The 13,518-nt window shown below is 56.6% G+C and overlaps 7 protein-coding genes across 7 annotated transcripts; 2 read left to right on the plus strand and 5 right to left on the minus strand.

Annotated features, from left to right (window-relative positions):
* Positions 1 to 908: 908 nt before the first annotated feature.
* ISF_09479 (phosphoribosylglycinamide formyltransferase) lies at positions 909 to 1,801 on the plus strand (the record flags this gene model as incomplete). The annotated part of the gene is made up of 3 exons (XM_018853081.1): positions 909 to 1,083; positions 1,216 to 1,467; positions 1,545 to 1,801. 3 exons carry the CDS (start codon positions 909 to 911, stop codon positions 1,799 to 1,801), a joined length of 684 nt encoding a protein of 227 aa, XP_018699762.1.
* A 287-nt stretch (positions 1,802 to 2,088) lies between these two features.
* ISF_09480 (histone acetyltransferase GCN5) lies at positions 2,089 to 3,708 on the minus strand (the record flags this gene model as incomplete). Its single annotated transcript, XM_018853082.1, has 1 exon — positions 2,089 to 3,708. The coding sequence occupies one exon, from the start codon at positions 3,706 to 3,708 to the stop codon at positions 2,089 to 2,091; it is 1,620 nt and encodes a 539-aa protein (XP_018699763.1).
* A 740-nt stretch (positions 3,709 to 4,448) lies between these two features.
* Positions 4,449 to 5,063, minus strand: ISF_09481 (tetratricopeptide repeat domain containing protein; the record flags this gene model as incomplete). Its single annotated transcript, XM_018853083.1, has 1 exon — positions 4,449 to 5,063. One exon carries the CDS (start codon positions 5,061 to 5,063, stop codon positions 4,449 to 4,451), a length of 615 nt encoding a protein of 204 aa, XP_018699764.1.
* Positions 5,064 to 6,311: 1,248 nt separating this feature from the next.
* ISF_09482 (Ribosomal protein L13) lies at positions 6,312 to 7,367 on the minus strand (the record flags this gene model as incomplete). The annotated part of the gene is made up of 4 exons (XM_018853084.1): positions 6,312 to 6,709; positions 6,761 to 6,814; positions 6,915 to 7,050; positions 7,347 to 7,367. The coding sequence occupies 4 exons, from the start codon at positions 7,365 to 7,367 to the stop codon at positions 6,312 to 6,314; spliced, it is 609 nt and encodes a 202-aa protein (XP_018699765.1).
* An 894-nt stretch (positions 7,368 to 8,261) lies between these two features.
* Positions 8,262 to 9,696, minus strand: ISF_09483 (BAG domain protein; the record flags this gene model as incomplete). Its single annotated transcript, XM_018853085.1, has 2 exons — positions 8,262 to 9,384; positions 9,509 to 9,696. The coding sequence occupies 2 exons, from the start codon at positions 9,694 to 9,696 to the stop codon at positions 8,262 to 8,264; spliced, it is 1,311 nt and encodes a 436-aa protein (XP_018699766.1).
* A 1,100-nt stretch (positions 9,697 to 10,796) lies between these two features.
* On the plus strand, positions 10,797 to 11,334 carry ISF_09484 (Thioredoxin-like fold protein; the record flags this gene model as incomplete). The annotated part of the gene is made up of 3 exons (XM_018853086.1): positions 10,797 to 10,842; positions 11,002 to 11,100; positions 11,165 to 11,334. The coding sequence occupies 3 exons, from the start codon at positions 10,797 to 10,799 to the stop codon at positions 11,332 to 11,334; spliced, it is 315 nt and encodes a 104-aa protein (XP_018699767.1).
* A 486-nt stretch (positions 11,335 to 11,820) lies between these two features.
* On the minus strand, positions 11,821 to 12,972 carry ISF_09485 (Chalcone isomerase, subgroup; the record flags this gene model as incomplete). The annotated part of the gene is made up of 1 exon (XM_018853087.1): positions 11,821 to 12,972. One exon carries the CDS (start codon positions 12,970 to 12,972, stop codon positions 11,821 to 11,823), a length of 1,152 nt encoding a protein of 383 aa, XP_018699768.1.
* Between the last annotated feature and the right edge of the window lie 546 nt (positions 12,973 to 13,518).

Consider the following 13,518-nt stretch of genomic DNA (forward strand, 5'->3'; position numbering starts at 1 on the left):
TCCGATCTGTTAGGCTGGCGGGAGTGGTCGGCCTGATTGCGCCATACGACGGCGAGAAGAAGCAAATAAAATGGCACTTCTTTTTAAAACTTGTGCTTCCTACGCAAAACCTCGCCCCATGGCTTTGTGGGTGGGGTCAGAAACGGCGCGTCTGCGGCGGAAGACAACAAAGAAAGGAAGTTGTCACCAGACCAGGTGAATGACCAGGTGAATGACCAGGTGACGGCGAGTTGCCGTTGTTGCCCAGGTTTCATGGCATATTCGACCACTCGCAACTCACCCTTCAGCAAGTCCTATTCAGCGTAATGCAAGTTACACAGAAACTACTTTACGGAAGCCTGACACCTTGTATATTTTTTCTTTATTGGTTCCAAAGAACTCGGGCACGAGAAGAGAGCAGTACCCGTCACTCTTCCCTACCTACCCGGGAGGTGTCGCGGCTGGCGTTCCTTCGGCGTTCCAAACTGCTCAATCTAGTTGTACGCATCATTCTTGAGTAATAATTGCTGAATTTTTTATGTACAAGAAATCTTGGTCAATTCGGCTTGTAACTCAACCACAATTGTCTTTTTCATTGTGCCAGGTTCTTACGTCGCAAATTGCGCGTGGTAGTTGCCAAAGACGGTAGCAAGCTTACTCATTCACAACAACCATTCTCCAACGAGATATAGTCATTGTTCAACAGAAAATCCAGTCCATCTGCCTTGCACGTGAGTAAAATTTAAAATCAATAAACCATCTAAACCTAGAATCTAGCAAACCGTTGCTATCACGACTGCACTTTCATATCAACCTCGTCACGTGACGCATCCAAAAACTTTCAACATCAGCCACTTGGAAGCACCACGGCCAGAGGAGGTTATAATATTTTTTTACCCATCTATAAGGAAAGGAAAAAAAAAGCCAAAATGGCTGAGACGGGAAGTTCGCCATGCCGCATCACGGTAATGGCCTCGGGCTTCGGCTCCAACTTCCAGGCCCTGATCGACGGCATCGCCAGCGGCTCACTACCGCACAGCTGCATCATTTCGCTCATCACCAACCGTAAGAGCGCGCATGCGACGGCCCGTGCTGACCAGGCTGGTACGTTTTATTTTAGCTTCTTTCTATAGACCCTGCGTCACAACTCAAGATGATGTTTTCATGAAGCGAAGAAAGAGGAGAGAAACACAAACTGCGCGCGACCATTGTGCTAATGTGAGAAAAAAACTTCAGGCATACCGTGGGAATACTTCAACCTCATCAGCAACGGCTTCCAGAAGAAGGGCGAGTCAGACGAGGCGCAGATCGCAGAGGCTCGTCGGCGATACGACGCGGCGCTCGCGGCCAAGATCCTCGCCGCGCCGGAGGACCGGCGCCCGGAGCTGATCGTGCTCGCCGGGTGGATGTACGTCTTCTCGCCGTCCTTCCTGGACCCCATCGACAAGGCGGGCATCCGCATCATCAACCTGCACCCCGCCATGCCCGGTACGTTTCCCTTGTTGCATCTGTTTTTTTTTTAAAACTACCCCTTTTTCTGGGAAAAAGTGCTGACCAACGACAAGGCGAGTTTGACGGCGCAAACGCCATCGAGCGCGCGTTCGCCGCGTTCCAGGCCGGCACGCTCGCCCGCACGGGCATCATGGCGCACTACGTCATCGCCGAGGTCGACCGCGGCGCGCCGATCCTGGTGCAGGAGATTCCGTGTCGGCAGGGCGAGGCGCTGGAGGGGCTGAAGGAGAGGATGCACGCGCAGGAGCACGCGCTCATCGTCAACGCCACGGCCAAGGTCGCCGCGGAGATTGTCGCGGGCCGGTCATGATGGACAACGAAACCAAACGCGAAAAAGAAAAGAAGAGAAAAGTAAAAAGGGGAGGATGGTTTGCATATAAGCCAATACTACACAGCAATTGTATTCGTTCTTTCATTTCACGTTCCCTCTCGCGTGGCCACATGTTCGTTTACCTGCCACGGCGCGAGCACAGACGCTCACGGATGCCTCCATCCTGCCCACACCGCCCACTTGTCGCGCTCCCCGGCCCATCTGCTGCTGCTCCAGGATTCCTACCGTCAACGCTGCCCCCCCGTTCATGTCCGCAGCGCGAGAGGCTAGCCACCGGTCTTCTTCTCCTCGTCGAGCAGCTCGTGCCACTCCGGCACCTCCCCGACCAAGGTCCACATGTACTTTTCCAGCTTGACCGCGCACTTGCTGTAAACGGTGGCCGCGTCGTTGTACCGCCTGCAGTTGGCGAAGACGAGCCGCATGTCGGCGACGAGCTGCGCCGGCCCCGCGTAGGCGTCGCGCAGCAGGCGCTCCTCCATGGTCGCCAGGTCCATCGGGTCCGCGATGACGGCGTGGTAGTCCGGCACGTCGTCGCGGCTGACCGGCGCCAGGAACGGCCACGCCTGCTTGTGGTTCTGCACCTGGTACAGCACGCGCCGCATCTCCGCAAAGTGCGGCCCGTGGCGCGGCGCCCGCGCCAGCTCGTCCATCGCCGGGCACCAGCCCGTGGCGCGGATCGCCGGCACCGACAGCGGATCGATCGGCGCGACCACACCCCCGGCTGCCGCGGCAGCCCACTGCGCCGGCGGCGGGTGCACCACGTGGCTCCGGCTGAGCGGCCGGATCTTGGCGAGCACGCACGCGCGCTGCTTCAGCAGCATGCGGCCGGCCTCGAGGTAGCGCACGCGCGGCAGCAGGCTGCACTGCATCAGCGTGCCGCCCTCGTAGTCCTTGATGCAGCCGGCCCAGAGCGCGCGCGCGAGCGTCACATCCTTGGTGAACCCTTGCTTCTGAAAGTAGCCCGTCGCGTAGTTGTCCGCGTAGGTGAGGAGGTGCATGATGGGCGGGGACGTCGCGGTGCGCACGTAGTCCTTGAGGTGCGCCATCAGGTGCGCCCCGTACCCGCGCACCTGCTGGTCCGAGGAGATGGCGCAGAAGACGACTTCAGCGAAGCGGCGGCGGCGGAAGGCGCGGTAGCAGATGCCGCCGACGACCTCGAGCGACGACGGCGCCGGCCGCGGCTTGACGATGGCCATGGATAGGTGGTTCCGGTCGTAGACGAGCCGCGCGATGTAATCCTTGGGCATCTTGGGCAGCTGCTTCTGGAACAGGCACTTGAGCCCGGTCAGGATGATGATGCTCTCCCTGCTGCCGTCGTTGTTGACGACACGATATTCGATCTCACCAGCTCGTTCTTCCAAGACTGCGGGCTTATCAAGGGTGGTCAACGCGCGCACTGCAGAAGGATTCAAGCGGGGCGGCTGTGTGCCTACTTTATCAGGAAAAGGAATGGCAAAGGCGGGTGGTTGTTGACCTTGTTGCTCAGAGGCGCCCTCGTCCGGCTCAAGCTTGATTCGTTTGGCATCTGCACCGTTGCTCGGCTCAAACTTGACTCGTTTGGCATCCATCACCTCGTCCGGCTCTTGCGATGCCGGACGCTTGTTTGTGAAGTGTGGTATTTCGTATTCCGAATTTGTCGTCACCATTTGCTCAAGTGGCGCCTCGCCGTCGTGGTGATTGTCCAAGCCCTCCTTGGTGATCTGACTTTGTTGTTGTTGCGTTTCCACTGCAATGTCCGCCTGCACCTGTCCAGCCAGCTCGTTCCTTGCTGCGTCGTCAATATCGATGGGGCCGTAGGGCGTCGTGTTCGTTGCAGGTTCCGCCGCTTTCTCTGCGCCGACATGGCTCGCTGCGCCCTGTCCAAACTCCAACGCATGCATATTCATTCTTCCGGCCGCCGCCCCCGTGGACGACGAGGCCAGTGACTGTGCGACGTTGACGATAACGTGACTGGCGTGACGTTTGTGTTGCGATTATGAGGTGCGTGGGGGAACATTAATCCGAGTGTATGCGAGTTCGGGACACAACATCTATCAGCGGGTAGATGGAGGTATTTTTGCCCGGTGCACTTGCTGCGTTGCTGACGAAAGTGTGTGGCATGGACCGGCTGGATTTTCAAGTCAATCTGAGCGACAGCCCGGCCTTGGTGTCAGGGCAGAACCTAGGAACCCTTGCGCTGTAAAGCGATGGCCACGCCGCTCTATGGCTGTGTTCTGATTCATTTTGATGCCAATCCGGGCCGCTGCTCGGTCATCTGGCCAAGCCCAGGGCTGAAGCTGATCGAGATATGCGCAAGCCATTGCCGCAGCGGTAGGGGGAAGAACTGCAAGTCTCTGAAATGATTAGCCTAGGCGGTCACAGGGACTCAGAGCACGTGTCTGCTTCAGATTACCAATCTCGTCCTAAGCAGTAGGCATATCGATCCATGCGAGAGCTGAATCAGACTTCCGTTTCGCGAAATCCCAGAAAGGTTCATCCGGGTAATCATGCAAAATCAAAGTTCTATTACTTTTGCATAACCGCAAAAAAAGACACGCTATACACGGACAAATGAACCAAATCCAGTCCTTCGCTTCCTCCAGAGCGTACCATCCATCCCATGCATTACACCCTCAGCCCCTCCCATCTACTGCTCCGCCCTTTGCTTGCTGATCCTCTCCTCAATCTCCTTGAGCAGGCTCACCAGGTCCGCCTCCTCGCCCTCCACCTCCAGGCCCTCCTTCACCCACTCGCGCGCCTCCTCCAGCCTCGCCATCTCGTACAGGCACCTTCCCCTCCGCCACCACGCCTTGGCGTTGCCCACCCTGCGCGCCTCCACGCTCGCCAGTGCGTCCACCGCGCCCTCCGGCCACCCCTGCAGCGCCATGTGCGCCTGCGCGCGGTTCGCCAGCATCGCCGCCGCCTCCTCGCGCACCAGCGCGCTCGGCTCCCACAGCGGCCGCGCCAGCGCCATCTGCAGGCCCAGCGTGTACAGCCGGATCGCCTCGTCGTACTTTTGCCGGCGATACTCGTTGTTGCCGTTGTCCCGCAGCTTCGTCACTTGTGCGGTGCGCTTCGGGTTCACGGGCACGGGCGGCGGGGGTACGCCGCCGGGGGTCTCGAGGGCGAGCATCGACCGGTGCAGCTCGTTGAGCTGCTCGAGCTCGGCCCGCAGGGCGCGTGAGCTCCGGCCCGTGGTGACCTCTTTGGTGTCGCTGTTGAGCGTGATGGGGACGAGGTCAAAGTGATCAAGGTCCGACATGGTGGCTGCAAATGTCTGTTATGTGTATTATTTTGTGGGTTGTTGAGGGGGTCGATTTTGTTTGACTTGGAACGCGTAGAGTATGTCGTGGAATGGTTGGAAATTTCTCGTACGTGGTCAATGGAGGCTGATTTCCGAGGTTGGTTGTTTGTATGTAGATGCTAATCATAGCTGGCGGACCTGCGATAAAGGACACTTCATAGCGCCACGCTGTCCGCGCTCTATCTTATCGGCACATGATCTGGGGGAGATGGTGGGCCACCCAAACACTATAATTATCACAAGTGAACTCAGCGGCCAGGCCATGGCAAGGGACTTGGAAAAAAATTAAATAGAATGTTAAAGGTTCATGATTCATTGTGAATATTTTAGGCACTTTACGAGAGCAGTCACGTAATGTTAGGAATCATGGTGTGGCTGTTCCTTTCCCCAAGACGACCGTTTCTAACGGCGTGGGCACAACGTCTGGCAAATAACGCCAACCTATTCTGTATGCCGACATAGCTTCTAGGTAGACGCTTCACTCAATTGATGTAGGAAGGTGAAAATCATATAAAAGATCATGAGAATTGTATTCCATTTCTACTCCTACGCAGCCGCCCACATCACGTCTCTCCATCCTCGAATTATCCCTATCTTCCTCTTCAACCACAGCAGAGGAAGCAGCCAAGTCGCGGGGTTGGCAGGGATAAGAATAACCGTTCATTTTATAAGCCGAAATAAAGAAACCAGTGACCGGTTAAATGTTTGTCCTTTTTGTGTATTTTTTTTTCTTGTCTTTCCATCGTAGAATTTTTGTAGTCTTCTGCAAGTTGTTCAGCCATCCGTCGCCCTTCGTCAAGCATGTCGCCTTCGTTCATAAAAACCACGTGTTGATCTTGTCTCGTATGCGAATGTGTGTTGGGATGGTTGTTGTTCTGTACTGGGGGTTGATTTGTTTTCCTTTCGTCTTCTTCCTCTTTTCGCCTCTCTGCCTGTCCAGTTTTGCGACAGAAGAGACCCAGTCCAGCCAAAACCAAAAGAGTCTCATATAGCACATCGGGATAATTCTCCCCCCAAAATGTAAACCGCGCCACCATCCCTTTGCCATCACGCAGCAAGCAGCAAAACCATGATGTAATTCCCTATGAACCACCGCGCCAATGTAATGAACCGCACGACAAATGACTAGACAATGCGAAAGCCACGTCCCTCTCCCTCCAAAGATGCCCGTAAGACTTCAGAGAGGAGAGACCTGCCAACTTCAACTTAGTAGCCGAGAGCGGCAAGCTTCTTGGAGGCCTGGCTCTTGGCGGCCGCGGACTTCTTGGCGTCGGAGATTTGGCGGGCGGCAACACGCTTGCGCTCGTAGTAGGCAGCGCCCTTGGCCTTTCTTCTCTCTTCCAGGCGGGCGACAACGTCCTGGTACTTCCAGCCGACCTCGTGGCTGAGACGGCCGACGGTGCAGTACTTGCGGCCGGGCTGCAGGCGGAGGACACGGAGAGCCTGGGGAACAACCATCTTCTTCTTCTTGTCGTAGGGGGGAGGGACACCCTCGAAGACCTTGAGGCGCTCCAGGGCGGCGGCACCGCGGGCAGTCTTGTGGGGGATCATGCCACGGACGGCCTTGTAGAAGATGCGGGAGGGAGCGCGGAAGTGGAAGGGACCTTGACAGAGTTAGTGCATGCGCCGCAGCTGGCGGACTGAGAGAGACTTACCACCGCGGGTAGGGTTGAAACGGGTCATCTTGCGGAGGTAGGCGTGGTACTTGACTGTGTGAGGTCAGTATTGGTTCGGTTCGTGAGGGTGTTGATGCGCTCGAGAGCAAAACACGACTCAAGGCGCTCGCTGATCATAGGTGGTATAACGTACGCTTCGAGCGGAAGAACTCGCCAGAGATGTTGAGGGCCTCGCAGCGGACAACGACAACCTTCTGGCCGTTGAGAAGCTGCTTAGCAACAATGGAGGCGAGGCGACCGAGAAGGTGGCCCTTGCCATCGACAATGACCTGCACGACAAATCCATTAGCCCAATGTTCCGCGCGCTTCCGTTCCTGCGTGGTTGTTCCAGCCCTCTTTCAAGCCCGATCAAGTGTCAACACGACGGTCGATGCAGCGATTCGCGGGGATGCATGGTGGCGAGCTCGGCATCGGTCGTAATATTTGCCGCAGTGTAGAATGCAGCACCCAGCGCGCCGTGCATCGCGTCGCTCATCCCGTGAAGCTTCGAATTCCGTCGCAGTGTTCTTGTGCAGGCGTTGAAAGAGTGCGCAACCATCCATCTTCCAATGCGGCGGTTACTCACAACTGGCTCGAAGGAAGACATCGTGACCGGATTCTTTTTTTAATATGAAATGGAAAGAAGAAAAAGAAAAAGAATGTCCAAGTCGACCAGCTTTGAACAAAAACAAACCCTCGAGGCGAGACGAGAATCTGGTTTCCTGTGGTTTGCTGTGGGTTAGTGTGTCGTTCCCTGGGCGGAAGGAAGTGGTTCGCGATTAACGAAAGAAAATCCAGTCGAGCACACTGTGTTGAGGGCTTGGGTTGTGCCTCTAGCTGAAGGTGGCGCTAGCTTTAATTGGTCTAGGGTCGAATTTTTGGCAAGCGAGCAGGGCTGCGTGTTAAAGACGGCTTAGGGCAACAAGACCTAGCAGGCCCATTTGCCGAGAATTCGCCGGGCAACGTTCCACCACCAAATTGCCAGTTCGTCACGTGCAAAGTTTTTGTGAGAGCCCAAAGTCCCAAGTGACCTGAGGTGGTGGGGTAAAGCATGTCACTGGCCGTGGCACTACTCACACTGTTTGCACTGAGACCGCTTGCCAGAAGACCTAACAAATACAAACGTCAAACACAGGTCGTACACACGTTGTGTACCCGTACAAAACGGTCGGCTTGTTGGTTTGGCCCGTTTGAGGCAGACCATTTTATTCCAATGCATTGCATCGTACCTATTCTAGTCGTGACGCTAATAATAACCAATGATCGGATCTATCTGTAGACCGTACAGGTGCCGCGTATCGCAGCCCAATGCCATCCACGGCATGCCGAATACAATATCAGTATGGCGCTTTTCCTTGTTCCGTCTCGAACAACCCTAGTTTTTGCCCTCTTCTCTCAGTCTATCTCTAAATGATCCATCCAATGGCCGGCGAAATACAAAGAAAACAAGACAGAAAGCCCGTAGAAAAAGGTGGAAAGTACATATCTATCTGTAGAGTGCTTACTCGTCGAGAGTCCCCGCGGCGACATCCAGCTGCCTCAACACGTCTTGCACAGTACGAGTTAGGTCTTTGCGACTCTGTCGCACATCCGGGTTACCCTCTGGCTCAACCTCGTCGAGCTTGAGCAGGATGAGTTGCATGACCGTCTCGGAAAGCCGCAGGTGCTCGTCGGTGCGCTTCCGCGGATCGGCGGGCGGCTTTGCGATGAACTTGTTGCATAACGGCAGCCACTTTGAGTTGAACTCGTCGGCAAGCTCATTGATGCGTTTCTGGCCAGCGGCGCCGGGAATGGGCGACGGCGACTTGGCGCCGGCACTGGACGTGTTGTCACGGGGGCTGCTGGCGGCGTCATCGCCGCCGTCGCCACCATCGATGCGTTTCTTGGCCTCCTTGCGCCGCCTGTTCTTCCTCTGCGATTTGGATTCGTTGACGACGACCGTTTCCTCGTCGGAGCCGTCGGCGCGGCCGCCAAAGCCGCCACCCTCAGGCAGGATGGCCATCAGAGTGCTGTTGTTTCTGATGCCGTATTCGCGGACGGGGGCGGAGGGCGACTTGAGCTGGCGACCCTTGTAGACAAACCTGAGAGAGCGGGTCTCGCGCTCTGAGAGGCTCATCATGAGGCCGGCGCGCAGGGCGACATCGTGGACCTGGAGTCGGCCGTCGTCGATGGCGCCGTGGGGGAAGTGCGTCGGGTAGTTGACGCCGCGGTGCTTGATGAGCAGCACATCATCGTCGGCGGTGGCGGCGGGTGAGTGCTGACGACGCGGTGCGCTCAGGGCGGGGGCGGCCAGGCCGGCGTCGTCGATATCCTGGGAGGTGATGTATGCGTAGTCGTCCTCGGTAATGGCGGGGACTCCGCCGGGCTGGGAAGCGTAGGGGCTCCCGCGGGACCAGCCGTAGCGCGACATGGTGACGGGGACGGCGAGGAGGACGGCAGCGGCGGTGTAGACGAGGGAGGGGTGGAGGCCGAGTGTGGTAGCGATGTACTGGTTGGAGGAGTCGAGAGTAGCAGAGAGCGTGTCGAGGGTGCCGGTGATGTAGCTGCCGATGTTCTGCAAGGCACCGGGGGATGCCACGGCAGCACGGGTTGAATCCACCTTGTCGTCGGGGGGGTAAGGTGGCCTATGAAAGGACACCTTTGCCGGGAGTGGAGGTTGACTTGCGGACAATGCGTTGCGATGCGGTTTGAAGAGTAGTGCGATTGGATGAGGCGTGGTGTTTGCGTCAAGCTGAGCGACGATGCGACGGGCCGGAGGAGGACGGGCCGAGGGAGGAGGGGTCGCTGAAGCGATCAGGTCGTTGGTCGTCGACAAGGTCGCACGACTTGTCGTGATCGGGTGCAATGCGCGCCGAGGGTTGGTGAGAGCGCGGGGTTGGGCAGCAGTCAATCCAGCTGAAGAGGTCTGCTGGTTGGCTGAATGTAGGTTGGATCATCAGGGAGGCGCCAGGTGTATGATTCTTTTTAGCGGGGGCGACTTGTGGAATGGCAAGATGCTACCCTGAAGGAGATGACAAGTGAGATGTCTTTGATGAGAGCACGTGCAGTGAGTATCACGGCGCTTGAAGGGGGACTTGATGTAATTTTGGATTATAGTTGATATTGTACGCTTCGTGGAGAGCAAATGTGCGTTGGGTTAACCATGTTGCCCTGAGCCAAGCGAACAATGATTGTGGCAGTCCTGCGTGCCTGAAGCCACTGTATGCTGGGGAGAACGCACGCAGACTCGCACAAGATCACAAGATCACAAGATCCGAGGCGGATGTAATCAGCCGCTCTTGCATGAAAACGTCACATTGGTCAGGTCGGATGCCTATCTTCTATTGCATTCGAACCGAACTCTAAGCAACGCCCAGCATTGCAGACAAATGACTAGCGGGAATCGCCGAGAATCTTTTGTACCTGAGCGATTCCGCTTTGGAATCCGGACGGGAGATGGCTCCGCGCTCCACAGCGAAATGTGTGATAAATACAGCGGGTTTCCACCTCTGCAAAAAAGCGAAGGAAAAAAAAGGAGAAGCATTCAATCGTAACCCGTCCGTACGGCAAGCCAGCACCCAGTAACCCAGGTACCAGGCATTGCATCATTGAAAATCCACACCAACCCAGGCCAGGTATAACGTCATTCATTCCCCAAGACCGTCGGCCCGGTCCAATTCGTCCGAGTTCTCGATTTCCAATCAAGCCTTGCCGTCACCACCACCCGATTGCATCACCACCGACCGACCTTGCCTACTTGGTAGAGTACAAGCCTTTTGCTGCAAAGCAAATGCACATGCACACCACCGCCGCATTTCGCGCAGTGTCGTCTTTGCACCGCCCCGCTTTGTCATCGTCAACTGCCGCTGTGACGCGAACAATAGTTCTTGGACAGAACCCCGCCAACCGATTCCATTCACTGGTCCCCGCTGGAAAGCTACTTACCAGACCGAATATTATTAACCTGCCCGCCCGCCGTCCATCACCTCTCCCCTCCCAAATGAACCTCAACTTCTTTCGCAACCTATTCTCCTCTCCCAGTCCGCAATCCGTCGCCATGGCCTCCCAGAAAGCCCAGAAGCTCATTGACGACAACGCCGTCAGTAAGTTACCCTAGACTTCTTCACCACCACCCGTTGTCGCACCGCCACCATGCCCGCCGCAATACCCCTCCTTCCGCTGCGCCGGACTCTCTATGCGTCCTTTGCGCGCGCGGCAGCCCATTTCCGTTCCGAATACTAATCATTTCTTTCCCGCTCTAGTGGTCTTCTCCAAGTCCTACTGCCCTTACTGCAAGGCTACCAAGAGCCTCCTCAGCTCTCTCGACGCCGACTTCAAGGTCGTCGAGCTCGACGAAGAGTGTATGCCCATCCCCGTCTCCTCCTCCAATCCCGATCGGATACAGCTAACACGATACAAACACAGCCGATGGCAGCGCCGTGCAGGACGCCCTCGAGGACATCTCGGGCCAGCGCACCGTCCCCAACGTCTACATCGCCAAGAAGCACATTGGCGGCAACTCGGACCTCCAGAGCCTCAGCAGCTCCGGCAAGCTCAAGGCCCTCCTGACCGAGGCCGGCGCTCTCAAGGCGTAAGCGAACGAAACACGCCTTTGCATACCCTTTTCTTGTTTGTTCCTTGACATCTCCGGCGCGGGCCGGCTCGCAAGATTCTGAAAACTGATTGGCTTTCAGTGCAAGACTCTAGCCGTGGCGCAAGGCTACCATGTATAGAGAGACACATATTAATAGACGCATTGCAATGCTCTTGCTGAACCATTAATCGTGGATATTTAGCCGTTCGACTCTTGCGACTCTTTCTTGTGTTGAAGTTGTATTGCTCCCATGTTGTCGGCTTTGTCAGTCACTCCACCCACGTCCGAACAAGCCCCTGCGTTCACATGCCATTTGAGCGTACATGCAATGTAACATGAATATTGTATTGAAATCTCACATCGCTGAGTGAAGTATCTGATACTCGTCGCCGCGAACAGTATATTTCCCCTCCTGTGAAGTCAACCGCCCCGTCTAATAATACACATTGTACACGCTCGGGTCTCCGTGCCGAACGGCAACACGCTTCTATACCACCTGCGTTGCGACCGTGCCGACCGGCCGCTCCACAAACTCCATGACGCCCTCGACGATGTTCTTGCGCGCCGGCTCCGACGCGACCTTGCTGCCTGCCAGGTAGTTGAGCCACAGCAGGTGGCTGAGCCTGGGATCCTCGATCGTGCCCAGCACCTCGCGCTGCTGCTTCCCACCCGCGTCGTAGGTGACGGCCAGGGCGCCGCCCTCGCCGCGGCACAGCAGCATCTCCTTCTTCTTGGGCACCTGACCGCGGTTGAAGAGCGCCTTGAAGGCCTTCATGGCGGCGCCGAACGCCTCGTCGCCGTACGCGGCCTTGTCGAGGGCGGAGCGGGCCTGGACGGCGCGCACGAAGCCGTCGCGGAGGTGGTGGAAGTCGGTGTCGCGCACGGGCGCGATGCGCAGCACGCTGCGCAGGCCGGCGTCGCGCAGCAGCGCGTCCCACAGCGCCTCGCCCTCGACCGGGTCCAGCAGCCGCCGGCGCAGCGCGTCCTTCTCCGACGGGATCAGCGTCGTGGCCACCGGGTTGACGCTCTTGACGAGGTAGTGCTGGAGTCGGGCGATGTCCTGCGTGGCGACGTACAGGCCGACCAGGTAGACGTTGATGCCGATGAAGGTGACGCTGCGCATGCCCAGCCCGACGAGCGTGTACTGCGTGCCGGCCGAGTCGGTGATGGAGGCCTCGAGGGTGCTCTGCCGCTTCGTGTCGAGGGGGAGGCTGACGTTGATGGTGCGCGGGAAGAGCGGCACGGTGCTGTTGCCCGTCGGCACGACTTCGTTGCCGTCCTCGTCGTGGACAATGATCTTGCGCAGCTCGCCGGCCTCCGTCTTGAACTGTTCCGTCGGGATGTTGGGCGGGGAGTCAAACTTGACACCGCCGCCGCCTTCCTTGGCATTGTTTGCCTCAATGGCCTTTTTCAGTTTCCAGGCCGTGTAGATGAAGGAGATGATGCCGGCGACGGCGCCGGCGGTGAGAAACGCAGTGCGGTTGCGGTCGTAGTCGCGGCGCTGAGCATTGAGTCTGTTGAGATCAAACTCTTGCGTCAGCTTGGACGAACCGCGCGACGAAGAGATTGTGCGGCGGGCGGCGCGGAATGCGGGCTGTTGAGCCGCCCGGAGCGGGCGGAGTGTTACGGGTCGCAGCATGTTCGGTCGTTGGATTGCGACGGCGAGGGAAAAAAGCTTGTCGCCTTGTCGTGAGATGCCAATGCAGCTGCAGATTGAGACACGGATTTAATGAGATTCGGGCTGGATCTGACCAGTTTCCAGCGATGTGGTGCCAGTTGTACGTCATTTAGAGATTGCTGCACGTGACTTTACAGCCGAAGTCGACTGGGAGGTGGGGAGGGAAACTGTCGTCTGACTGTTGGGATTATGGCGGTCATATTTATTAATTGGAGTTTATCGGCCTATTCTTTTTCAAGCCATGATATGGGGGAAAAAGTCGGGCGGAGGGAGGGGACTGCGGAAAGTCTGCCTGTGAAGTCATCTAGGCTACTACTTAAAATAAGTTTTTATATAAATAGCTTTTCTACCTTTCTAGTATGCCTTTTATACATGCTTTTAATGATAATAATAAATAACTTAATCCTTTTTAATATATACTTATCTTTACTTTAAAGTTTTATGACCGTACAGTATGCAGTTATGTAACGGTGGCTCTTCTCTAATCCACAGTAAATCTGTTTCTTA

The sequence above is a fragment of the Cordyceps fumosorosea genome (genome assembly GCF_001636725.1).
Source record: "Cordyceps fumosorosea ARSEF 2679 chromosome Unknown scaffold_50, whole genome shotgun sequence".
Taxonomy (NCBI): domain Eukaryota; kingdom Fungi; phylum Ascomycota; class Sordariomycetes; order Hypocreales; family Cordycipitaceae; genus Cordyceps; species Cordyceps fumosorosea.